We start from the raw sequence: 23,121 nt of genomic DNA, 5'->3' as shown, positions 1-23,121 counted from the left end.
TAGACGTTATTGAGAAAAGTTGATATAAAGCACTTCTGTCCTCCTCTGATGCTGGTTGTCAAAATAAGCTCCAGATATTTTAAAGAATTAAAGTTGAAAATACCTCTTTTAAAGGTGAAACAAAATGGTATAGTTATCCAGCTGTGGTGGAGGAATTAATTTCTCAAGTACTAAAACAGTGGGCTAAATTACGAATGGCGAATTGGAAGGATCTGATTGTATAGAACAGCAATCAGATTGTTGAACAACAACAACCTTAATAAGTTCTTGATCAAAAGGGAAAAATGGGCTTCCCTGGTGGCGCAGTGGTTGAGAATCTGCCTGCCAATGCAGGGGACACGGGTTCGAGCTCTGGTCTGGGAAGATCCCACGTGCCGCGGAGCAGCTGGGCCCGTGAGCCACAATTACTGAGCGTGCGCATCTGGAGCCTGTGCTCCGCAGCAAGAGAGGCCGCGATAGTGAGAGGCCCGCGCACCGCGATGAAGAGTGGCCCCCGCTCGCCGCAACTAGAGAAAGCCCTCCCACAGAAACGAAGACCCAACACAGCCAAAAATAAATAAATAAACAAATACTTCAAAAAAAAAAAAAAAAGGAAAAATGCAAAACTATTTGAAATACACAAGGCTGGTAAAGATTAGTATTAACAAATATAAAGAACAGTTATAAATCTGTAGGTTAGTACCCATTCTCCATTAGATAAACAGTTAAAAGATATGAACAAATACTATAAGTAAGAGGAAATGCAAGCATCAAGCCTACATTTGGGAATATTTCAGTCTTGCTAATAATTAAAGTGCAAATTAAAAGCATAAGTCTATTTCTTTTCTTTTCTTTTTTTTTTTTTTGGCTGCACCGTGTGGCGTGCGGGATCTAGTTCCCTGACCAGGGATCGAACCTGGGCCCCCTGCATTGGGAGCATGGAGTCTTAACTGCTTGACCACCAGGGAAGTCCCCCAGTCCCCCATAAGTCTATTTCCTACTTACTGAAGGAGCAAAAGTGATAAAACTTTATGTTAATGTGCTGGCGGGGAAATAGACATGCTCTCAGATTGCTGGTATGTTTTCTGGAGGGCAGGAGATCAAAATGAAACAGAAGCTGCAAGGAAACTGATTGTGTCCTTTGAGGCAATACTCTCCGAGGAATAAATCTCAAGAAATAATGTAAAAGAAGAAAGGTTGTTTGTACAAAGGTTGTAATGTAGTGAAAATCTGGCCATTACCTAACCTCCTGACAATTTGATAATGGTTGAGCAAACCAGAAAATATTAAGATCCCATCGTATTAGCAACTGTTAAAACCATAAATCTGAGGATGTTGGCGATATTATAGGGAGCGCATGTAAGTTAAGAGGTAGAACGAGTTTGTTAGCTGAACATTGATAACTGTCACATTATTTTTGTCTAATGAGAACATCGGTACTGTCTGGGTTTCTCAATGGTCTAAGTCAGTGCTTGTGGGACTTCAGTGTGATTAAATCATTTGGGGATCTTGTTGAAAGGCGGATTTTGATTCAGTAGAACTTGGGTGGGGCCTGACATTCTAAATTTGTGACAAGCTCCCAGATAATGGTGAAGCTGCTGGTTCTCCCGCCACATTTTGAATAGCAAAGATTTAAATCTCTGCCATGCAGTATGGTAGCCACTAGTCATGTGTGGCTATTCAAATTTAAATTAATTAAAGTAAAATAGAAAATTTAGTTTCTTAAGTCTTATTACCTATATTGCAAGTGTTCATTAGTCATGTATGGCTTACATTTTAGGAAGCTCAGATTATAGAACAATTCCATCATCAGAGAAAGTACTATCAGACCTAAATCATCAGTCTTAAAGTGAAGAGGATTTTTATCTCTTTCTTTTTAGAGTTGTTTGAAATACACAATTATGAGCTTGTTCCTTTCTTTTGTAGTCACAAATCATATAGGTATACGTTGGTATGTAAGGCATAGAAGAGAGAAAGCAAGGAACAATTTCATCTAATTTAGTTTGATCAATGGAATTCTCTTTTCGCATTGATTTTATTGTCAATCCGTAGATGTGTTATCCTAATTATTCTTTCTCTCTCAATGGGCAGTCATTTCCACTAAATTTGTATCAGTTTCTTTGCCATTTTTTCCTCGTCCTACATTATTAATGTATACTAGAGGAGACACTGTTTGAAGAAGTATTGCAATAATTTAAAGTATACATGTGTGGGGCTTCCCTGGTGGCGCAGTGGTTAAGAATCCGCCTGCCAGTGCAGGGGACACAGGTTCAAGCCCTGGCTGGGGAAGATCCCACATGCCGCAGAGCAACTAAGCCCATGTGCCACAACTATTGAAACCTGTGCGCCTAGAGCCCATGCTCCGCAACAAGAGAAGCCACTGCAATGAGAAGCCCGTGCACCGCAACGAAGAGTAGCCCCTGCTCGCCGCAACTAGAGAGAGCCTGCGGGCAGCAACGAAGACCCAACGCAGCCAAAAATAAATACATAAATAAATAAAGTATACAAGTGTATAATTGGTGAAAAAAATCCTCATATTCCCTTTTCCCATCTAGGTGTTTCATCAATTTATATTTTTAACGTGTACTCTTGAAGCAGGACCAACCTGTATTAGTTACCAAAGGATATGGGCATTGATTTTCATTGAAAGTTCCCTGGATGATTGCTTTTTCTTTACTTTCTGTGAAGTGGAAACACTGACCATTGTCATTTATTTCCAGGAATTTATGCAAATATTCTCACGAGATTCTCTCAGAAGATAACTTCAAAGTCCTGAAAAATCATGCACTCTCTGGACTGAACAAAGAGGAGTTAGCCGTGCTCCTTCTCCAAAATGACCCTTTTTTTATGCCAGAGGTAAGTTCTAATTCCTTAGTTTGAAAAGCAGGGAGAGTGCTGTTGGCAGCGTGGCATCGTGGGTGTGTTGAAATGGGAGCAGAGAAAACTGAGCACCAGGGCCTGCAGGTGGCGGTCAACAGGTGACTGTTGCTGAGTTATCTGAGCGATTCCAACAATTTCCTTCCTATTTGAAGTTTTACAAGAATTGGAGTCTGGAATGCTTCCTCCGCTAGGCTGCTAGGGAACCCTGTGCGAGCCAGTGTGATCTGAAGAAATAGCAGTAGGACTAATTGATGCCTTACATCCGAGTGACCTCCTGGAAGAGGTGGGCTTTGAGGCAAGGTTTTGGAAGATGACAGGGTGTATTGGTTGAAATTAAGTTATTGGAACAAAGAGACCTCAAAGTGCAGTGATTCAAATAAAATATTACTTTGTTTAGCTATCACTTGACAGTCTGGATCAGGGGTCATTAAACCATAGTCCATGGGCCAAATCCCACCTGCCACCTGTTTTTGTAGTTTAATTGGAACACAGCCACTCCCATTCATTTATATATTGTCTGTTGCCGCTTTCTCATACAAGAGTGAGTTGAGTATTTGCAACAGAGACTGAATGGCCTGCAAAGCCTAAAATATTTACCATTTGATCCTTTACAGAAATAGTTTACTGACTTTTGGTCTTGCCCAGATGTAGGCAGCTAGGTATCCGATGGTCAGGCAGCTGGATTCCACGATGTCATGCAGGAACTCAGGCCAGCAGGTCAGCCTTATTATCTTATATATAATATATCTGTTCTATTATTGGACCAGTAGATAATCTCTGTTCTCTTTTGACATGTGGCATCCTCCTCCAGGTACAAGGAGACTCTTCTCACTGTCATCATTTTCTAGCCAACAGGAATGTAGAGAGGGAGTAAGTGAAAGGCAAGCAGCTTTCTTTTTTAAAAGATGAGACTTGGACATTGTAAAAAGTGCACCTGCTCCATCTCATTCGCCAGAACTTATCACATGATCACATTTAGGTGGAAGGGAGGCTGGGAAATGTCGTTTCTGGCTGGGTAGCTAGCTGTCCAGCTAAAACTTGGAAGCTTCTATTATTAGAAGAAAGGTAAGGACAATGGCAGATAATTAACAGTCTCATCCACACAGGACTATTGACTTGAAAATCAGAGGATGCTGTTTAAAGAATGGTATCTGACCTGAGAAAAACCCTTGTGTAGAGAAGTTAGCCTCACACTGAAAGAGAGGCACAGAAACATAATGGAAGACTCAAGTGGAATGGGTGGAAGGGACCGACATTAAGATAAGCAAAGGTGGGGACTTCCCTGGTGGTCCAGTGGTTAAGAATACGCCTTCCAATGCAGGGGACTCAGGTTTGATCCCTGGTCGGGGAACTAAGATCCCACATGCTGCGGGGCAACTGAGCCCACGCACACCACAACTAGAGCGAAGCCTGCATGCCGCAACTAAGACCTGACGCAGCCAAAAATAGATAAGTAAATAAATAAATATATATATATTTAAAAGATAAGCAAGGTTGAAATTCAGATGTGCTTTTATATATGACAAGATAGCTATTAGGGATATCTGGGGGGTTAAACATCTTTTGACTCTAAGCTCAGTGTGTTTCCCTGAGGACTTAGAAAACTTAGGACATGAGGGGTGATTTTGAGTTGATCACTGAGCTCAAGAGAGATAGGAATGCAAGGCAGTCTGCAAAAATGTCTTCAGAGACGGAGAGAGTGGAAGAGGACTATAAATGCCATTTCCCCAGGCATTCTTTCATTTAGGTACTTGGATTTCTCTCTCTCTCTCTCTCCGTTTCCAGGAGCCGAGGTTTAGAGGTCTTGTCTTGGGATCCCTATGGCCCTTGGCCTGTGTGCCAGCTCAGTCCCTCCTGGCTACCGGTATGGGGAAACGCCTTACACACCAACTCGTTAAAGGTCCCGTTGACTAACAGAGCCACCCCCTCCTTTTCCTTTCATGTGAAGGGATGACGACAGGTGAAGTCTTGTTATGACCCTTGACAGGAGTGTCCCTGGGGTCCAACCTTAGTCTAGTGTTAAACTTGGAAGTTTGGAAAGGTCCCTCGTCAGGTCTGCTGTCTGCTTCTGTTCTCCAAAATCACCAAGGACTTTCTATATTACGTCCCTGGAGAATAAGGGGAGTGACGGCTCTTCCTTTCTCTAGGGAAGAACCTACTAGAAGGTGCTGTTGTGATGGATCCCATTGAGAAAAGCGCTGGGAGGGTCCTCGTAGGAAAATGCTGTTGTCATCCTTTATCACACAGAGAGTCTGAAGTGTCATCTGAGGTTCCCTTTCCCTTTTAAGAATTCAGTACCCATGCTTAGTGGGTGGGGTGGGAAGGCTTGTGCTTGAAGTTTATTTTTAGCCAATAACTTAATTGCCATTTACCACTTGTCAGGGGTAGGATCACAGACTAGCAGACTGCACTGCTTCCTGAACCAGAGGTCTGAGGCGCTGGTTCCTGTAGTGGAAAATCGACCAGAGCATCAATAACATAAGTCTCTATTTGACAATTTGGGGCAAGAGTAGTCTCTCAAGGAGTGTTTTAACTTGGGTGAGTAGGGCAGAATATTTTCAAGGTTTTAGCAGGAGGGGGTCAGCCAGAGTTCAGCTAGTTCCAAGGATCGTTGGTCAAGGATGGTCCTTCCATGTCTCTCAAAGTCCTGACTCTGCCACTAACCACCTCTGTGGTCTTGGACAAGGCATTTCATCCTTCTGCGTCTCACTTTACTTATTGTTTGTTTTGCATTCATTCAACTAACACTCAGGAGTTCCTACAGGGTGGGCTTCTGAAGGCAGCCGTGGATAAGACACACTGCCTGCCCTCAAATCTTAAAATGTTCACACTCTTCCACTTTGCCTTGACCTGTGAGAACATAAAAGCATCAGGCAAATCTGACTTCCTTGTATAGAAACTTGTGTAACTGAGATGTATTTATTAAAAGGAAGAAATGATTTCATTTGTTCTGGCAGGAGCATTCTTAAACATCAGCATAGAACTGGGAATGTTAACCAAAGTATCATTTGTGAAGTTGCTAATTATTCTTGTTTCACTCAAGCCTCTAGAACACTGGTTCTCAAGCTTTAAATGTGTGTCAGAATCACCTGGAGGGTTTGTCAAACCCAGATTGCTGGGCCCTACCTCTGGCCGCTCTGACTCTGTAGGTATGGGGAAGGGCCCAAGGAGTTGTATTTCTTTTTTTTTTTTTAATTAATTAATTAATTAATTTATTTATTTATGGCTGTGTTGGGTCTTCGTTTCTGTGCGAGGGCTTTCTCTAGCTGCGGCAAGTGGGGGCCACTCTTCATCGCGGTGCGCGGGCCTCTCACTATCGCGGCCTCTCTCGTTGCGGAGCACAGGCTCCAGACGCGCAGGCTCAGCAGTTGTGGCTCACGGGCCTAGTCGCTCCGTGGCATGTGAGATCTTCCCAGACCAGGGCTCGAACCCGTGTCCCCTGCATTGGCAGGCAGATTCTCAACCACTGCGCCACCAGGGAAGCCCAGGAGTTGTATTTCTAATACGTTTCCAGTTGGAGCTGATGCTGCTTCTCCAGGGACCACACTTTGAGAACTGTTGGTCTAGAGTCTCGAATCTGGATCACAGGCTCTATCGCAATGATATCTATTTGCATCAGGTTTAGAAGTTGTTTATATGGCTTAAATCATGGTTGTTAGAGTCTGAATCCATGTCTTTGCCACTTGGATACATCATAGTGGCCCATGTTGACCTGGTTTGCTCAGAGACCATTGAAACAACTTATAAACGCTTTCATCTTTAAGCTTCTTCATGTAATGATTCAAACATTTGCATCACATTTCATATTTTGCACAACACATTTACGTATTTTATTATTTAATCTGCTCGACAACTTGGTTAGGTGAGGAGAGCAAATATTTTCCTTCTTTACAAAGCAAAGGAAAGAGAGGCTGGGAGCAAGTAAGTAACTCAGATGTGAGGTCACATGTAGCTGCTTCCAGGGCTGCAGACTTCAACCAGCATCTTCTAGTCCTGCCTCATCTGGTCTGGCCTCAGTGACAGTGTTTCTTCTGCTCTCCTTTCAGTAAGAACTACACCTCTGTAGAGCTAGATATGTAGATATACCTATTTACATAGAAATATACAAATTATCTGCTTCAGTTGATCTTTTGAGAAACTGACATTCTGCCTAGCTGAGACTAGATTCTAGACTCCCAGCAGTTGTAGGTAAGACCCACATGTCCTCTTCTGAAAAATTAATTAATTAATTAATTAGTTTGGTTGCACTGGGTCTTAGTTGCAGCAGGCCAGCTCCTTAGTTGCAGCACGTGGGCTCCTCAGTTGCGGCTCGCAGGCTCCTTAGTCGTGGCACACTGGCTCCCTAGTTGTGGCATGCTAACTCTTAGTTGTGGCATGCATGCAGGATCTAGTTCCCTGACCAGGGATTGAACCTGGGCCCCCGGGATTGGGAGCATGGAGTCTTAACCACTGCGCCACCAGGGAAGTCCCCACATGTCCTTTTTTTTAGCTGCACTGCGCGGCCTGCGGGATCTTAGTTCCCCAACTAGGGACCGAAGCGCGTGGAGTCTTAAACACTGGACCACCATGGAAGTCCCTCCACATGTCCTTTTAATAGAACAGTGAATTGATATCCAAAGACAGGTCTTCCTCTTTGGGGTTCCTTTATAATGTAGGGCTCCCTTTGGGTCCTGTTTGGTTCTATCTGTAGCTAGCTGTCTTATGTTGATTCTTCCAAAGGAGGTTAATCAAATTCAAGTTTCTTTTACTTAGTTTATAGGCCTGTTCTGCCCCAAATAAGTCATCGATTGAATAGAACTCATCAAAGATTGTGGAATACACGTGCATTTTTTTCCTTTGATATATCTCTGCTTGCTTCTGATTTTTTTTTCTTATCAGGAAGTAAGAAAAGCTGCGTTTTATCATTTATTTATCTATTTAATTAATTTTTATCGGAGTATAGTTGATTTACACTGTTGTGTTAGTTTCTGCTGTACAGCAAAGTGAATCAGTTATATATATACATATATCCACTCTTTTTTAGATTCTGTTCCCATATAGGTCATTACAGCCGAAATTTTTATATAAACTTTCCTTAACGTGTGGCACATAGAGAAACATGTTTTACCTCCGGCTATTGTTTCTTCCCTCTGTAGATATGCAAAAATTATAAGGGAGAGGGTGGAAAACAGACTTGTAACCAGCGGCCACCGTGTGAAAGGCTCCACGTCTGTGAACACTTTACCCGAGGGAATTGTGGTTATGCCAACTGCTTCCGGTCCCATAACCTGATGGACAGAAAGGTGCTGGCCATCATGAGGGAGCACGGGCTGAGCTCAAGTGTGGTCCAGAACATTCAGGACATCTGCAACAGCAGGCACCGCCAGAAGAAACCCTCTGGGTGGAGAGGTAAATGCGGTCTACTTTTTAATTACTAGAACAAACAGAAATAAACAGAAATCGCAAGGAGAGAGAAACTCTACCTATACTCACTCTACCTCATCACATAAAACTCTATTTTCACTTTCATACGTTGTCCATATGCATACACAATTTTTACGTAATTATGATCATAGTATATGTGTGATTTTGCAACTCGATTTTCATGCTAAGCACTATCTCCCCCCACCATCAGATTTTTAAAAATGTTTACCATTTTTCTAAAAGCTAATTGATAAAACTTTTTTAAAGAGGAAAATAATAAAAATTTAACAGATGGACTAGGTGTTAATATTTTGTCATGATTATTTTATCACTTTCTTTCCATATATGTGGACATCTAGATACTCACACACACATCACGTCTTTGTGGTTAAAGCATTTGAGGTATGCGGTCATCAGGAGACTTCACACCTAAATGTATCAGCATCGGCCTCCTCTAAACAAGGCTGTTCTCTTACATAACCACGCTACAACTAACACAGGACATTTAGTATTAATGCAACACTGTATACAATTTAATTTACAGTCTTCAGTACTATTCATTTGAGATTTGTTTATTTTTATTTTTTAAATTTGGTAAAATATAAAAGTGGCCATTTTAATCATTTTAAGGTGTACAGTTTGATGGCATTATGTTCACATTGTTGTGCAAGCATCACCATCATCCATCTCCAGACCTTTATCATCTTCCCAAACTCAAACTCTGCACCCATCAAACAATAACCTTGTTTTCTCCTCCTTCCAGCCCCTGACAACTACCATTCTACTTTCTGTCTCTATGAATTTGACTACTCTAGCACCTTCATAGAAGTGGAATCATACAGTGGTTGTCTTTTTGTGAGTGACTGTTTAAGTTACCATAATGTCTGCAAGGTTCATCCAATCCATGTTGTAGCATGCTAGAATTTCCTGCCTTTTAAAAAAAAAGAATACATACATGTAATTTTTTTCAATTGTGGTAGAAATACACATAACATAAAATTTACTATTTTAACCACTTTTAAGTGCTCAGTGGCATTAAGTCCATTTACATTGTTGTGCAACCAATCTCCAGAACTTTCTTCATCTTGCAGAACTGAAACTCTGCCCCCATTAAACAGCGCCTCATTCTCTCCTTCCCTAGAGCCCCGTGTCAGCTACCATTCTAGTTCCTGTCTCTATGAATCTGACGACTCTAGGGAACTCCTAGAAGTGGAATCACACAGTGTTTGTCTTTTTGTGACTGGCTTATTTCACTTGGCATAATGTCCTTCTTTTTGGGTGGGGGGCACTCCACCGCATGGCTTGTGGGCTCTTAGCTCCCCGGCCAGGGATTGAACCTGCGCCCTCGGCAGTGAGAGCACGGAGTCCTAACCACTGGACCACCGGGGACCTCACTTGGCATAATGTCCTTAAAATTCATTCATGTTGTAGCCTGTTTGAAAATTGCCTTCCTTTTTAAGGCTGAATACTATTTCACTGAATGGATATACCACATTTTGTTCATCCATTCATCTGCTGATGGACACTTGGGTTGCTTCTACCTTTTGGCTGTTGTGAATTATGCTGCTATGAACGTGGGTGTACAAATATCTCTTTGAAACCCTGCTTTCAGTTCTTTTGAGTATATACCCTGAAGTGGAATTGCTGGATCACATGGTAATTCTGAGTTAAATATTTCAGGAACTGCCATACCGTTTTCCACAGTGGCTGCACCATTTTACATTCCCACCAGCAAAGCACTAGGGTCTCAATTTCTCCATCTCCTCACCAGCACTTGTTATTTTCTGTTTTTTTTGGATAATAGCCATCCTATTATGATCAGTGAAGTGATCAGTACAATTTCTTAAGCATTTTCATATTGTTTAATGGAATTAACACTTGCAGTTTTTAATGTCTATATGAAGCAGATATAGAGGAGATGAATTTTATGAAGCAAGTAGAATATATAACTCTAAGATTCTGTGAGAGAATCTTTTTATATTTGAGAAATGCTTTATCATTTACAAGGGACTTTCACCTAAAACATCTCATCATTGTTTCTCACAGCAAAGCTGTGAAGCAAGGCAGGTGTATTATTGGCCTCACTTAATGGATAAGGAAACTGAGGCTTGGAAATTTTAAGTGACTTTTTTTTTTAAAATTAATTTATTTATTTGACTGCGTTGGGTCTTCATTGCTCCGCCGGGCTTTCTCTAGTTGCGGCGAGCGGGGGCTACTCTTCGTTGCAGTGCGCGGGCTTCTCATTGCAGTGGCTTCTCGTTGCAGAGCACGGGCTCTAGGCACGTCGGCTAAGTAGTTGTGGCTCAGGGGCTCTATAATGCAGGCTCGGTAGTTGTGGCACGTGGGCTTAGTTGCTCCATGGCATGTGGGATCCCCCTGGACCAGGGCTCGAACGTGTGTCCCCTGCTTTGGCAGGTGGATTCTTAACCACTGCGCCACCAGGGAAGTCCCTTAAGTGACTTCTATTGTGAGCAGCCTTAAATCATTTTTAGAAGAGTGAAGGGTAATACTATGAATCAAGAAAAGTAATGTTTTCAGGGCCTCACAGGAATCGAGAGGAGCAGAGCTCATGTGTTCTGATTCCACATCTCGTGTTTTCTCTCTTGCACGACAATGCCCTCTCGACAGGGGAACATCTGGCAGGACGGGTTTTGGTGTAGTTTCTCAATATAAATTTATTGTATGCGAGAGGGAGTTTTCTTTGTTGTCACTTCTAGTTAATCTACTTAGTTGATGGGAGGAGGATGCTTGCTTGTACTACATTCCTGCTGCCCCCTGGTTTGGAAGAGAAAGGACCTCTCTTCCACCTCTTTCCCACACACAATAGCACAACTCACACACCACACACACACACACACACACACACACACACACACACGCTCCAGCCACATGCACACAAAAACAACCACTTGCATACATACATACCCCACACATACACAAACTTCATGCACGCACAACACATGTAACACATGCACAGGACACACTTCACACATGCCTCACAAACACACCTGCAGTCACACCACACAGACTTCACACTTGTGCATGCCGCATACACCATACATGCATATCTCACCAGCCGACACACGTCACACACCATGCGTGCAACCACACACATACACCCCTCACATGTATACCACACATGTGTATCACACACACACATACATGCACACACTTCATGCATGCACACACACCCAGCACAGCACACCCCACATGTAAACATCACACGCATGCACACCGCACTTTGTACGTACTCACGAACACACGTGCTCACTCCCTCCCTCCTCTCTGCTTCCCGGGGGTGTGACTTACCACGTTTCTAGGGAGAGGCCAATTTCTCTTTTTTGGATATTGCTCATTTAAGCTTGGGCATTTGGGGGGGCTGGACGAACAACTCTGGAAAATTCTCAAGCTTCAGTGAAATCAGACCTTTATTGTAGTTTCTTTTGTTGTTGTTGTTTTAAGTATCGTGAATCCGTAACTTAGGTACACCTGTATCACAGTATGGGCAAACTCTAAATGATTTTGGGGAACTCCTCCCTGATTTGCACTAGTCTGTCTCTCCATTTACCCTAGCGGTGAGTGACTTGAACTAGAGAATTGTGGACAGCCCCACCTAAGAGTGTGGGCATTTGGGGGCCACAGCTAAGTCCCACGAGAGAAGCCAAGCAGAGCCAGTGTCAGTTCGACCTTTATCCTAGGTCATAGGTGGTGTTTTCTGCAGGGCTGGTAAGATGAGTTTCCTCCGTTGTCATAAGCACCTTCTCGAGATTTTCACACAAAAGTAGTTTGATAGAACTTCGATAGCAAACCTGGAAAAGCTGAGGCGGAACAGGGCAGGGAAGTTGGTCACGTTAACACTGACTTCCGTTGTTTGGTTTTTCTTTGCCAGCTCCTTCTTCACATCGCAGAGACGCGGCGTACAGAGGGAGAAGCAAGAGCAGAGACCGGGGCAGCGGGGAGGCTCTTCCACCTGCTCCAGCTTCTGCCCAGAGGTCCTGCCCCCCGAGTCCAGATCCCACCGGCCGCCGGTCTCCCCCGGACGATGCGCCTGTCAAGGATCTTGCCCACAAGTTCACGCATTTGGGAAGTCAGGAGTGCCCTCCGCCTTCCTCAGGCTCGTCCGCGGCTGCCAATCTTGGAGGCACCGGTCAAGGGGGAGCAAGCCAGAGGTTTGCAGAGAATGGCGCTCCAGCGGATCTTTTCTATGGTGATCACAGCAATACTTACTTCACTTTTGATTCGACGTCAGCTCCCAAGTGGAAGGGCCCCGCCTCCTGGCAGAATGACCAAGACACTGGGAGAGTGAGTTTGTTTTCTCCCAGTCAGGCTGTCTCCTTCTCGCCTCTTGGTTCTCCGCAAACACCTGAAACCATCACCACCAGAAAGAGCACGGCCATCCTTTCCTCGGACTGCGTGAACACGGAGGGCAGACGTGGGAATCAAGACAGCCAGCATTTCCCGCTTTGTAATAATAACGTCGATGGCATGGCCACAGATGCCGCTTCCGTGAGATCGTTAAATTACAAAACCACAGCCAGTAGGCAGAGAGAAAAATCGTTACCTAGGGGTCAGGACACCGGAGTGACTCGCAGTCATCGGCAGGCCGCTGGCCAAATGACAGCTGCCGACGATGGGGCCGTGGCCTTTGCTAATGGTAAACACACAGAGAAGACATTCTGGGCTAGTCTGTCCACAGTGCCACCAAATGGCTCTAGTAAAGTGATAGATGAAACTACCGATGTAGGTAAAACTGGTGCCACCGGGTTTTGGCTTCACATCGGCAGTCAGTGGGGAGAAAGATGCGTTACGCTCTGAAAGTCAGAGGCTGACAAGCCAGGTCCTGCCCACACATGGGGAGACCACTGCCCCGACACAAAGCAGCACTCACTCTGCCCAAGGTCCCTCATTTTACACCTTCCTTAAGCAACAGAGCTGCAGCCTAGGGGACCCATGGTCGGAACTGTGCTCAAATCTCTGTTACCCCTGCCAGTGAGATTACAACAAGGGCTCAGGCTGGGCTCTGTGTGAGTCACTGAGGGACAGAGAGGGGCCCCATGTCTCATGTCTGCAGCAGAGCAGCTAGGGCTAGTGGTTTCTCTTTGGATGTCCCTTAGCAGTTAATTATTAAAGGGCAAAGGGGGTTTTGGTTAAGGAGCAGTACTGAGGAGGAGGTTGACATATGAAGGTGGAAGGACCAACCCTAGAACTGTATAGAATAAGTTGCTACATTTATTGAGAACAGGAATAGTTCAACTATGGTTTAAGAAATAAACATAACTCTCAGGTGACCCAGATGTTCATGTTTGCTTTCATGTCTAGGCTCTCATGAGCAGTACATGAATCATAAGAATTTTCTTGAACGTGGCCCCCATTTCAGATATTCTTCCCCACTGTAAGACCAGATATCTTGATTTTCGGTTTAAATATTAGGATCAGCACACATGCATCCTCTTCTGTTTTGTAGATTCCATATCTGACGTTGCGAGTACCGTATGTTCTACGAGGGATGAACATGGCTCAAACGAAATTTGTCTTGACCATCTGTATAAGGGTTGTCAACTTAGTGAGTAACTTACTTAAGGACTTTCTAGAAGCAGAAACTTTATTAATAGTAGTATAGCTAACATTTACTGTGTACTGTGTGTCAGATGCAATGCTAAGAATCTTACATTCATCTTCTTTAAACTTCAAATCAACCCTAGGTTCTGTTGTTAACCCATTTCGCAGATGCACAAACCACCCACTTCACCACTGCATGATATTATACTTTCTCCTTTTACAATTCAGTTTTAGGTGAACTGTTATACTTAATCAGGGACCCATCTTTTTACACACAAAAAGCAAACAAAAGTATCCTAGCAGACACATTTTCAAAGTTTGTGTCCTGTCGTGATTTAGGCATTGCCTCTCTTCTGGGCCATGGGCTCTAGTCGCCCCTCACGTGTGTACTGAGGGACCCGTGCTCCACACGACCAATGTCTTGTGTGTCGTTCCAGTCAATGAGCCACACCTGTCCACACTGTTGCCTCCCACCAGGATTCCTGCAGAAATATTTCCCACGGGGCTGCTTGGGACACAGTGCTGCCCTCTCACTCTTACACCACTCTTTCCCTTTCATGCCTCCACCCCAGGCCTAGGCATCATGTCTGATTCATTTGCTTGATTACTTAGTGGTCTTAGACGCATTCACCTTGTGTCTGAAGAGGAGATTCTGCCCTGCGTTCCCTAAATCAAAAATCTTTAACTTTAAAATATTTTCTTTGTAATTATGGTAAAATACACATAACAGATTTTACCATCTTAACTATTTTTAAGTGTACAGTTCAGTAGGGTTCATTACATTCGTATTGTTGTGCAACCAATCTCCAGAATTCTTCTTATCTTGTAAAACTGAGACTCTGTACCCATTAAACAACAACTCCTTTCCCCCTTCTGGCAGGGAAGCCCCTGGCAGCCGCCATTTTGGTTTCTGTCTATAAGTATGACTTCTCTACGACCCTCATATGAATGAACTCACACAATATTTGTCTTTTTCGGACACTGGCTTATTTCACTTAGTACAGTGTCCTCAAGGTTCATCCATGTTGTAGCTGTTGTGAGAATTTCCTTCCTTTTTAAGGCTGAATACTATTCCATTGTATTCTATCACATTTTGTTTATCCATTCATCCATTGATGGGCACTTGAGTTGCTTCTACCTTTGCCTGTTGTGTATAATGCTGCTATGAACACAGGTGTACAAATATCTGTTTGAGATGTGCTTTCAGTTCTTTTGGGTATATACCCAGAAGTGGAATTGCTGAATTATATGGTAAATCTATGTTTAAGTTCTTGAGGAACTGCCACACAGTTTTCCATAGCAGCTGTATCATTTTATATTTTCACCAGCAATGCACGAGGGTTCCAGTTTCTCCACATCCTTGCCAACACTTGTTAATTTGTTTTTGTTTGTTTGTTTGTTTATAGCAGCCATTCTAATGGGTGTGAAGAAGGTTATACTTTTTGAATCAGCCAAATCCCAGGCAGTGCCGCTTTGGATTTCCTTGTGATGTCTAAGTCTGCCTCTTTTTGTTCTAAAGTAGTAACACATCTTTTAGACATTTCAAAACGGTTGGAACATAATGCAAATTGTGAAAAATAGAACTGTTTTCTGTACTCCTGTATTATGGACTTCTAACATTAACTCATTCTTCAGCAAGCATTCATTGAATGGTCATCCTTTTCATGCCCAGCCCTCTGCCAGTGAAGCAAGGGAGAAGTAAGCTAAACAATGATGCAGGCCTTTTTTCAATGAGTTTGTCGTTAAGGTGGGACATCAAAACATCCACAAATTTGGGAATTCCCTGGCGGTCCAGTGGTTAGGACTCCACGCTCTCACTGCCGTGGGCCGGGGTTCAATCCCTGGTTGGGGAACTAAGATCCCACAAGCTGCACGGTGCGGCCAAAACCAAACAAACAAAAACAAACAAACAAAACATCCACAAATTAGAAAACTGCATAAAATGAGTAAATACATAAATAAAGCACAGACTGAGTCCCGAGCACTGGCTGAGGGAATACAGAACACAGGTCAGTTCAGAAGAGCGCGAGATACTGAGGGAATTCTTCTGGAAGAGATGAATTTCAGGCCAGGGCTTCAAGGAAACACAAAAGCAGTTGCCTATGCTGGAGAGCAGTTTGTCTCCGTAAATCCACGTGTGGGGTGCAGAAAGGGTAACTGTAAATTTATAATGATCTCAGATTTCCATGTGGGTAACATGGCTTTTTGGGGAGCAGAGAATTTTGTTTTCTGATGAGTCTCCATGGGTAATAATGGAACCTGGAGTTTGGGGCAATGCGGGTAGGGGCCAGCATGAGCACAGGTGTAGCTGGGAAATGTGCCTGCAGGGCAGGCAGGATGGGAAGGGCAGGCCTTGATGGGGAGAGTCAGCAGTGAACTTGGCCGAATTGCTCAGACTTCTTTTCTGTCTTTTTAGAGAGCTGTAACAAAGTTCACTTCCACCTGCCCTACCGGTGGCAGATGTTACTTGCAAACACCTGGATGGACCTCCCGCTCATGGAGAATATTGAGAAGGCCTTTTGTGACCCCAAAGTCTGCACGTAAGTTGGTGGCTGGTCTGGCTTGTGAGATGCACAACATCATCAAAAGAAAGCCCAGTGCTATGCTCATGGGAAGAAGAAAAAGCCGTTTTCCTTCAGAATCCCATTCAGGTTAACTCTTGAGATAAAAATGGCAATGCCTGCTGAGTTAATGAAGAAAAATATGTAAGTGGGGCAGGTTTGAAGTCACTCAGAGCCTGGCTAACACGAGGGGCTCTGGGAGTATTTGCTAACTCAGGTGAAGTAAAAAGGGACACAAATATTTGTTTAGTTAATATTTGTCAGTGTGTCCTGCAGAACACAATGTGTAGGTTGGTTTGTATTCCTATCAGCTCATCGTAGGACTATTACAAGTACTAAATGATGAGCTCAGAAGAGCTTTGGCTTAATTTCATAGTTTGAGAAAATGATTTGAGTCATTTCATATAGTTCTAGGGCAGGATTTTGTTGTATACTTTAGCATTTTATACCTTCCTCTATGTTCACTCTTTTCTCTATCCTGGAGGTTTCTAAGAGGCTACCTTATATTTCTGCTTCTATTAGGGCTGATATGGGTGATACCACCCATGACCATATTTATAAGCTGCATCCTGTTTTACAAGGAAATTCTTTGGGGGGGAAAAATACGGATGTATCATCGTCTGCAAATTTAGTGAATTTTTGGTGGAGATTCTGTGTTGCTGCATTTTGCCACTAGAGGGTGGCGTCAGCTGTTTTGCTTCTAGGTGTATTTCTCCCCCAAGGTAAATCTGAAGCAGGGTTTTTCAACCTTAGCGCTATTGACTTTTGAGACCAGATGATTATTTGTTTTGGGGGGGCAGTTTAGCATCATTCCTGGCTTCCACCCACTGCATGCCAGTTGTGATAAACAAAAATGTTTTTCGACATTGTCAAATGTTCCCTGGGTCACAAAATCGCTCCTGGTTGAGCGTCACTGATCTAGGAAGTGTTTCATAGAGCAGTAACTCTTAAACTTGTTGGTCTCAGGAGCCCTATGTAGTCTTAAAATGTATTGAGAATCCCAAAGAACTTCTGTTTATGTGGATTATAGCTATTGATATTTACCATATTAAAAATCACAACTGAGAAAAATTAAATATTTACTGATACATTAAAAATAACAACAATAAACTCATTCATGTTAACATAACATTTTTAGATAATTATATATCTAAATTATATATAGTTATATGCATATATAACTGTATATAAGTAAAACTATAAAAATAACTTTTCCAAAACAAAACCAAACCAAATTCACTGAGAAGACTGAAATTGTTATATATTTTTGCAAATCTCTTTATTGTGAAATCAAACATCACGTAGCCTCTGGAAAACTCCATTGTGCACCTGTGAGGGTATGAAGGTGAAAAAGGCAGGTGATGTCTTAATATTATTATGAAAATAACTTTGACCTTGCTGGCTCCCTGAAAAGGTCTTGGACCACACTTTGATAACTATTTTAATAATAATTGAAAAAAACTGACCTACTGTGAGTTTCTAACTGACTTTCTAACAAACATTGAGCCAATCCATTGTTTTGTGTGGGCACAGTTGTCTACGGGGGATATTTTTTGAGGGAAGAACACATTTTGTGCCACCATTGAATATGTGGGGTAGGCAGGTTGCATTACCTCTCTGTAGTTCAGTTTTTTCTTTTATGTGTAAGACTGAAAGCTGTATAAGGGAAATTCAAAGATCCCTTTCAGCTCTCAAGGTTTAATTCTATCCTCTTATTAGGGAAGAGCAGAGTATAGAAAACAGAAGCATTTTGTTTCAGTGAAGCATTTTGTTAACACTAAACTTTTCCCTCTCAGCGTTTCTATTGGAAATTATAAAATCAGTTTCCAGAAGATGACTTGTGATTGTAATCCCGTCCGACGTCTCTCCACGCCTTCATCTGTCACAATGCCGGCCAGTTCTCTCTTCACCACAAAATGGATTTGGTACTGGAGAAATGGATATGACAAATGGGTTCAATATGGAGAGAAGGTGAGTACCATTCCTCCTTGTGGACCCTCTTGTATAAACTTGCCAACTTCAGAAGAAACTAGTAGTACAGTGTCTGACACCTATGTGGTTACCCATGGAGCATGGACATGGTAGAGGAAGTGGTGCTTTTTTACATTATACCCAGCAAGCATGGACTCCGATTGCATCATAAAAAATTATAATTATTTTTAAGGAACTCCTTGATCCATGAGCCAGCCAAATATCCCTCTTTCCTCGCTATCGGGGACTGGGTTGGAACCTTGAGATAGCTTTCTATGCATTAGTACATAAATGTACAGAGACTACTGCTTTCAGCCAGAAGAGGAGGCAGGAGTGAGAAATCAGAAGACTGATATAGATGGTTACTAGGATGCAGTCAGAGTCTGGATTCAGATGGACTAGAAGATTCTAGACTTACCCGCACAGGGACATAGTGAAGGGAGAGAAGTTTATTTTTTTCAATTTAATTTAATTTTTTTTTAACATCTTTATTGGAGTATAATTGCTTTACAGTGGTGTGTTAGTTTCTGCTTTATAACAAAGTGAATTAGCTATACATATACATATATCCCCATATCTCCTCCCTCTTGCGTCTCCCTCCCACCCTCCCTATCCACCCTCTAGGTGGTCACAAAGCACCGAGCTGATCTCCCTGTGCTATGCGGCTGCTTCCCACTAGCTATCTATTTTACATTTGGTAGTGTATATAAGTCCATGCCACTCGGGAGAGAAGTTTAGATAAGCAGAGCTTCTGTCTAGTATCCTTTCTTCCCTTTGATTCATAGGATTAAAGAGAGAGAGAGAGAGAGAGGGAGGGAGGGAGCTTAAGTAGGCAATGAAATCAGAGTGATGAGAAAGAGAAAAGAAAAGCAAGAGATGAAAGTGAAGCCAAAGACAAAGTAGGGACGAGGAAATGCCAGCGTCAGATTCTCTAGGGTTAGAAGTGGATGCGCTATACATTTGGCTCTGCGCTCCCTAGCTGCCAAAGCAAGCAAAGAAACACTATCTGTTATATGATCCCCTGTTCCTCCATGAAAAGACTATTCCAGTTACTCAGGAGAAGCATGGCTTCTTTTCTGTTGGTGAGGCCTGAGAAAAAGGTCTCCTATGGGGCCACACAGAGGGGACCTTGTGTGCTGTGGTGAGTGAGGTCTTCAACCTTGGTCCCCCCATCCCTGCAGTACATGGCGGTTTCCCAGCGGTCTTAGCGGCAGATACATGCTATCAAACAATCTTTCACAGAACCTACGTGAGCGAACTAGGGTGAAGCAGAGCTGCCCTGTGCAAAGAGGACGGGGCTCAGAGCTCTTTGCTTTCCCCTCCTGCGGTGACCTATCAAGCACCTCGGCATGAAAACCCCTGTGATATTTAGCTTTGTACGGGCTCTTCTTATATTTAAGCCGAGGATGATGTCAAAGTGCAGTTCCATGAAAGTGATTCTGTGAGGTGCCTGTGGAAAGAGAAATTATAAACTCAAATTCTTTAGCCTTGGTTATTAAATAAAATAATTAAATAAAACGAAACGAAACGAAATGAAATTAAAATAGTAAACTATAGGTCTCAATGGTTCTTAGGTCAAATACTTGCAATTTTCAGTGATAGGGGAGAAGGGTTAGAAAATACTTGTATTCTAGTGACATCATGATCCCAGAGACCAAAAGGAACTTTAAGGGGTAAAAGATCATATTTAAATTTATACAAGTTCTGTCACTCATGTCCCCTAGTAAAACATCAAGAAACTTCCTGATAAAACTTATATAATATGAAGTTCTCCCTGGGATATTCAGTCTGTGTTAAATGCACAGTTCTAGAATGTAACTTCCTACCTACGAACACAAAAAATGTTATAGTCATTGAATCTGTGGCACTTGTCTGTTGTAAGGAATGGAATGTGTTCTTTGAGGATGTGAATAAACTCTTACTGTCTCATATTAGTTAGACTCATCATTATATAAATTGAGTGGGCACTTCTGTTATAAAAGGAAAAAAAAAAAGAAAGGAAGGAAGGAAAAACAGGCCCTGGGTGTGGTGTTTTCCTTGCTGGTCATCCAAGTAAAATAAAAATGGTGGTACCGGGAGATCTGAAACACAGACATAAGTTGCAGCCTGGTTTCTTTCATAGTTCAATGTATTATGTATTATGGTCCAAGTTTACAGCTGTTTGATGACCTGGTTTGATCCAGTGTACAGGTTAGAATATTTAGAGAACAGAGTGGACTGAATAGCTTTCAGACAGAGCCCTACAGGTTTTATTTCTTGCAACTGAATTTTTAATAAGAGTTGGGCATATATGTATAGCTGATTCACTGTTATAAAGCAGAAACTAACACACCATTGAAGCAATTATACTCCAATAAAGATGTTAAAAAAAAAAAAAAAAGAGTTGGGCAACTGAGATTTCCGGGTTAGGAACCTCTCTGGTAGGAACTGGGAGAAATAGAAACTTTTGCCAACAAAGGGTAGATGCATATGTTTGACAGTGAACCCTCTGGAAGGTAGAATTGATATATGGCAGTTCAGGTGCTTAACCAGGACTTGCACCTACATGGATGGTGGACCAGGAGAGGACGGTGGGCAGCAATGGTGCAGGATGGAGTTACAGCAGGAGTGACTGGAGGGCAGAGCCAGGTAGCAGTCATGGGCTTTGCATCAGTCAGGGGGTGCAGATCCAGACCCTCAAGATGTTTACCAGCAGATAGCCAAGCTTAGTAGCTGTGAAAGCTGGCCTTTTGGGGCAGGAGTCCGTGACCTGAGGGAATTGCCCAGGGTAAGGGCAAGCCATAGCTCTAGAAAGCCGAGATCAAGGCAAACATGTAGGCACAAGACAAAAGCCAAGACCTGGTAACTGAAACTGAGGTATAAGTTCAAGTCTTCTGGGAGAATGCATAATTGAAGGCTCTACCATTCATTCATTCATTCACTCACCCATTCAGAACTGGAGTATAGTGAGGGCAGAGCCAGAGGAATGGACTGGTGAACCATGAGAGGCTGTGCAGATGCTCAGACACTGACTTAATGGCCTCGTTCTGTCCGGTATGACAACCACTAGCCATATGTGGCTATTTAATTTTTTTTTTTTTCCCCAGAGAAGGAAGGATTTATTACTTGCAGCAAGGAAGAAGAACACTGGGGATCCTTCCCAAAGCAATGTCTCTGGGGCTATTTAATTTTAAACTTAAATTAATTAAACAAATAAAATTAAGAATCAGTTGTCACACTAGTCACACTTTAAGTGCTCTAGAGCCGCATGTGGCTCGTGGCTACTGTATAGGACAACACAGAGAAATTTCCATCGTCAAAGAAAGTTCTAGTGAATATGGCTGATATAGACCCTAAAGCCTTGCTGGTCAAAGTCAGGTCCGCAGACCAGCAATGTCAGTGTCATCTGGGAGATGTTCAAAATGCAGGCTCTGGGACTTCCGTGGTGGTACAGTGGTTAAGAACCCGCCTGCCAATGCAGGGGGCATGGGTTTGATCCCTGATCCGGGAAGATCCCACGTGCTGCGGAGCAACTAAGCCCGCGAGCCACAACTACTGAGCCCGCACGCCTGGAGCCCGTGCTCCGCAACAAGAGAAGCCACCGCAATGAGAAGCCCGCGCACCACAAGGAAGAGTAGCCCCTGCTCGCCACAACTAGAGAAAGCCCGCGCGCAGCAACAAAGACCCAATGCAGCCAAAAATAAAATAAATAAATAAATAAATAAATTTTTAAAAAATGCAGGCTCCAAAACTCTTCCCCCACTTCCCCTGAATCATAATCCAAATTTTAACAAGATCTGGGTGATTCATATTTACATTCAAGTTTGAAAGACTTTGACCTAGAGTTTGCAGATTCCTTCCAGCCAGGAACAGGGTTCTGCAGAGCTGAGCAGGCAGTTGAGGGGTACAGGACTGTGGGGATGGGAAATTAGGGCAGAGATTCAAGTCATCAAACCAGGGTGCCCAGGGAATTCCCCAGTGGTCCAGTGGTTAGGATGCTGCACTTTCACTGCTGAGGACATGGGTTCAATCCCTGGTCAGGGAACTAAGTTGCTGCAATCTGCGTGGTGCAGCCAAAAAAAAAAAACCCCAAACAAAGAAACCCCAAAAAAATCCAGGGTGCCCAGAGGTGATGGCTGCCTTCCCCCACCCTTGCTCGCAGGTGTTTGCCCACTTCAGCCATTCTTTGGGGTCTGAGGAAGGCATATGGTTTCCCAGCGAATCATCTAATCATGGAAACTTAGTTTCCTACTGCCCACCCTGGATGGCAGTCTCTTTTACAATCATCCCGATACATAATGTCCCAGCAGCTGTTGCAACAAACATCGTCGTGGTGTGACTTAATTGTTCACGACTGTAGTTCAGAAAGTTCTGCTGAAGTTAGCCTTCTTGTCCCTTCCTCCCATTTGTCCTGGTTCTACCTCCAGAAACATATCTAGTTTATTCCTGCTTTGCACTGTGTGCAAATACTTGAACCCAGTTTTCCTGTGCCACCATGTTCCTCTCCAGGCTAAGAGACCTCTCTATCTGGGACGTCTTCCTTGGAAGCTTTCGTTCTGGTTCTCCCCCCTTACATCCTGCAGGCATTTCCATTAGGGAAGGGGAATGCGGTGGATGTAGCTGAGGGCTGCAGAGTCTGGCCTGTCATTTAAGGGACTGGGAGCCCCTGCCCACCACCGGCTGCCAACAGGATCTTGCTGTCATCCTCCATTCTAGATCACGAGGAACAAGAACTCCTTACCATTACATGTTGGGAACCCCTGCTCTTGGGGGCTTATATCTGGTCTGT

The 23,121-nt window shown here is 43.2% G+C and overlaps 1 protein-coding gene across 1 annotated transcript in view; it reads left to right on the top strand.

The window, feature by feature from the left end:
* Positions 1–23,121, top strand: part of ZC3HAV1 (zinc finger CCCH-type containing, antiviral 1) — a 60,924-nt gene that overhangs the window by 18,499 nt on the left and 19,304 nt on the right. The window contains exons 2-7 of the mRNA XM_061198798.1: positions 2,700–2,835; positions 7,995–8,247; positions 12,152–12,916; positions 13,727–13,825; positions 16,238–16,361; positions 18,179–18,353. Coding sequence (XP_061054781.1) covers positions 2,700–2,835; positions 7,995–8,247; positions 12,152–12,916; positions 13,727–13,825; positions 16,238–16,361; positions 18,179–18,353 — 1,552 coding nt within the window. The remainder of the gene's footprint in view (positions 1–2,699; positions 2,836–7,994; positions 8,248–12,151; positions 12,917–13,726; positions 13,826–16,237; positions 16,362–18,178; positions 18,354–23,121) is intronic.

Source organism: Eubalaena glacialis, chromosome 8 (genome assembly GCF_028564815.1).
Source record: "Eubalaena glacialis isolate mEubGla1 chromosome 8, mEubGla1.1.hap2.+ XY, whole genome shotgun sequence".
NCBI classification, from domain to species: domain Eukaryota; kingdom Metazoa; phylum Chordata; class Mammalia; order Artiodactyla; family Balaenidae; genus Eubalaena; species Eubalaena glacialis.
Note: the sequence above shows the minus strand (reverse complement) of the source record. Positions and strands in the feature narration are given on the sequence as shown.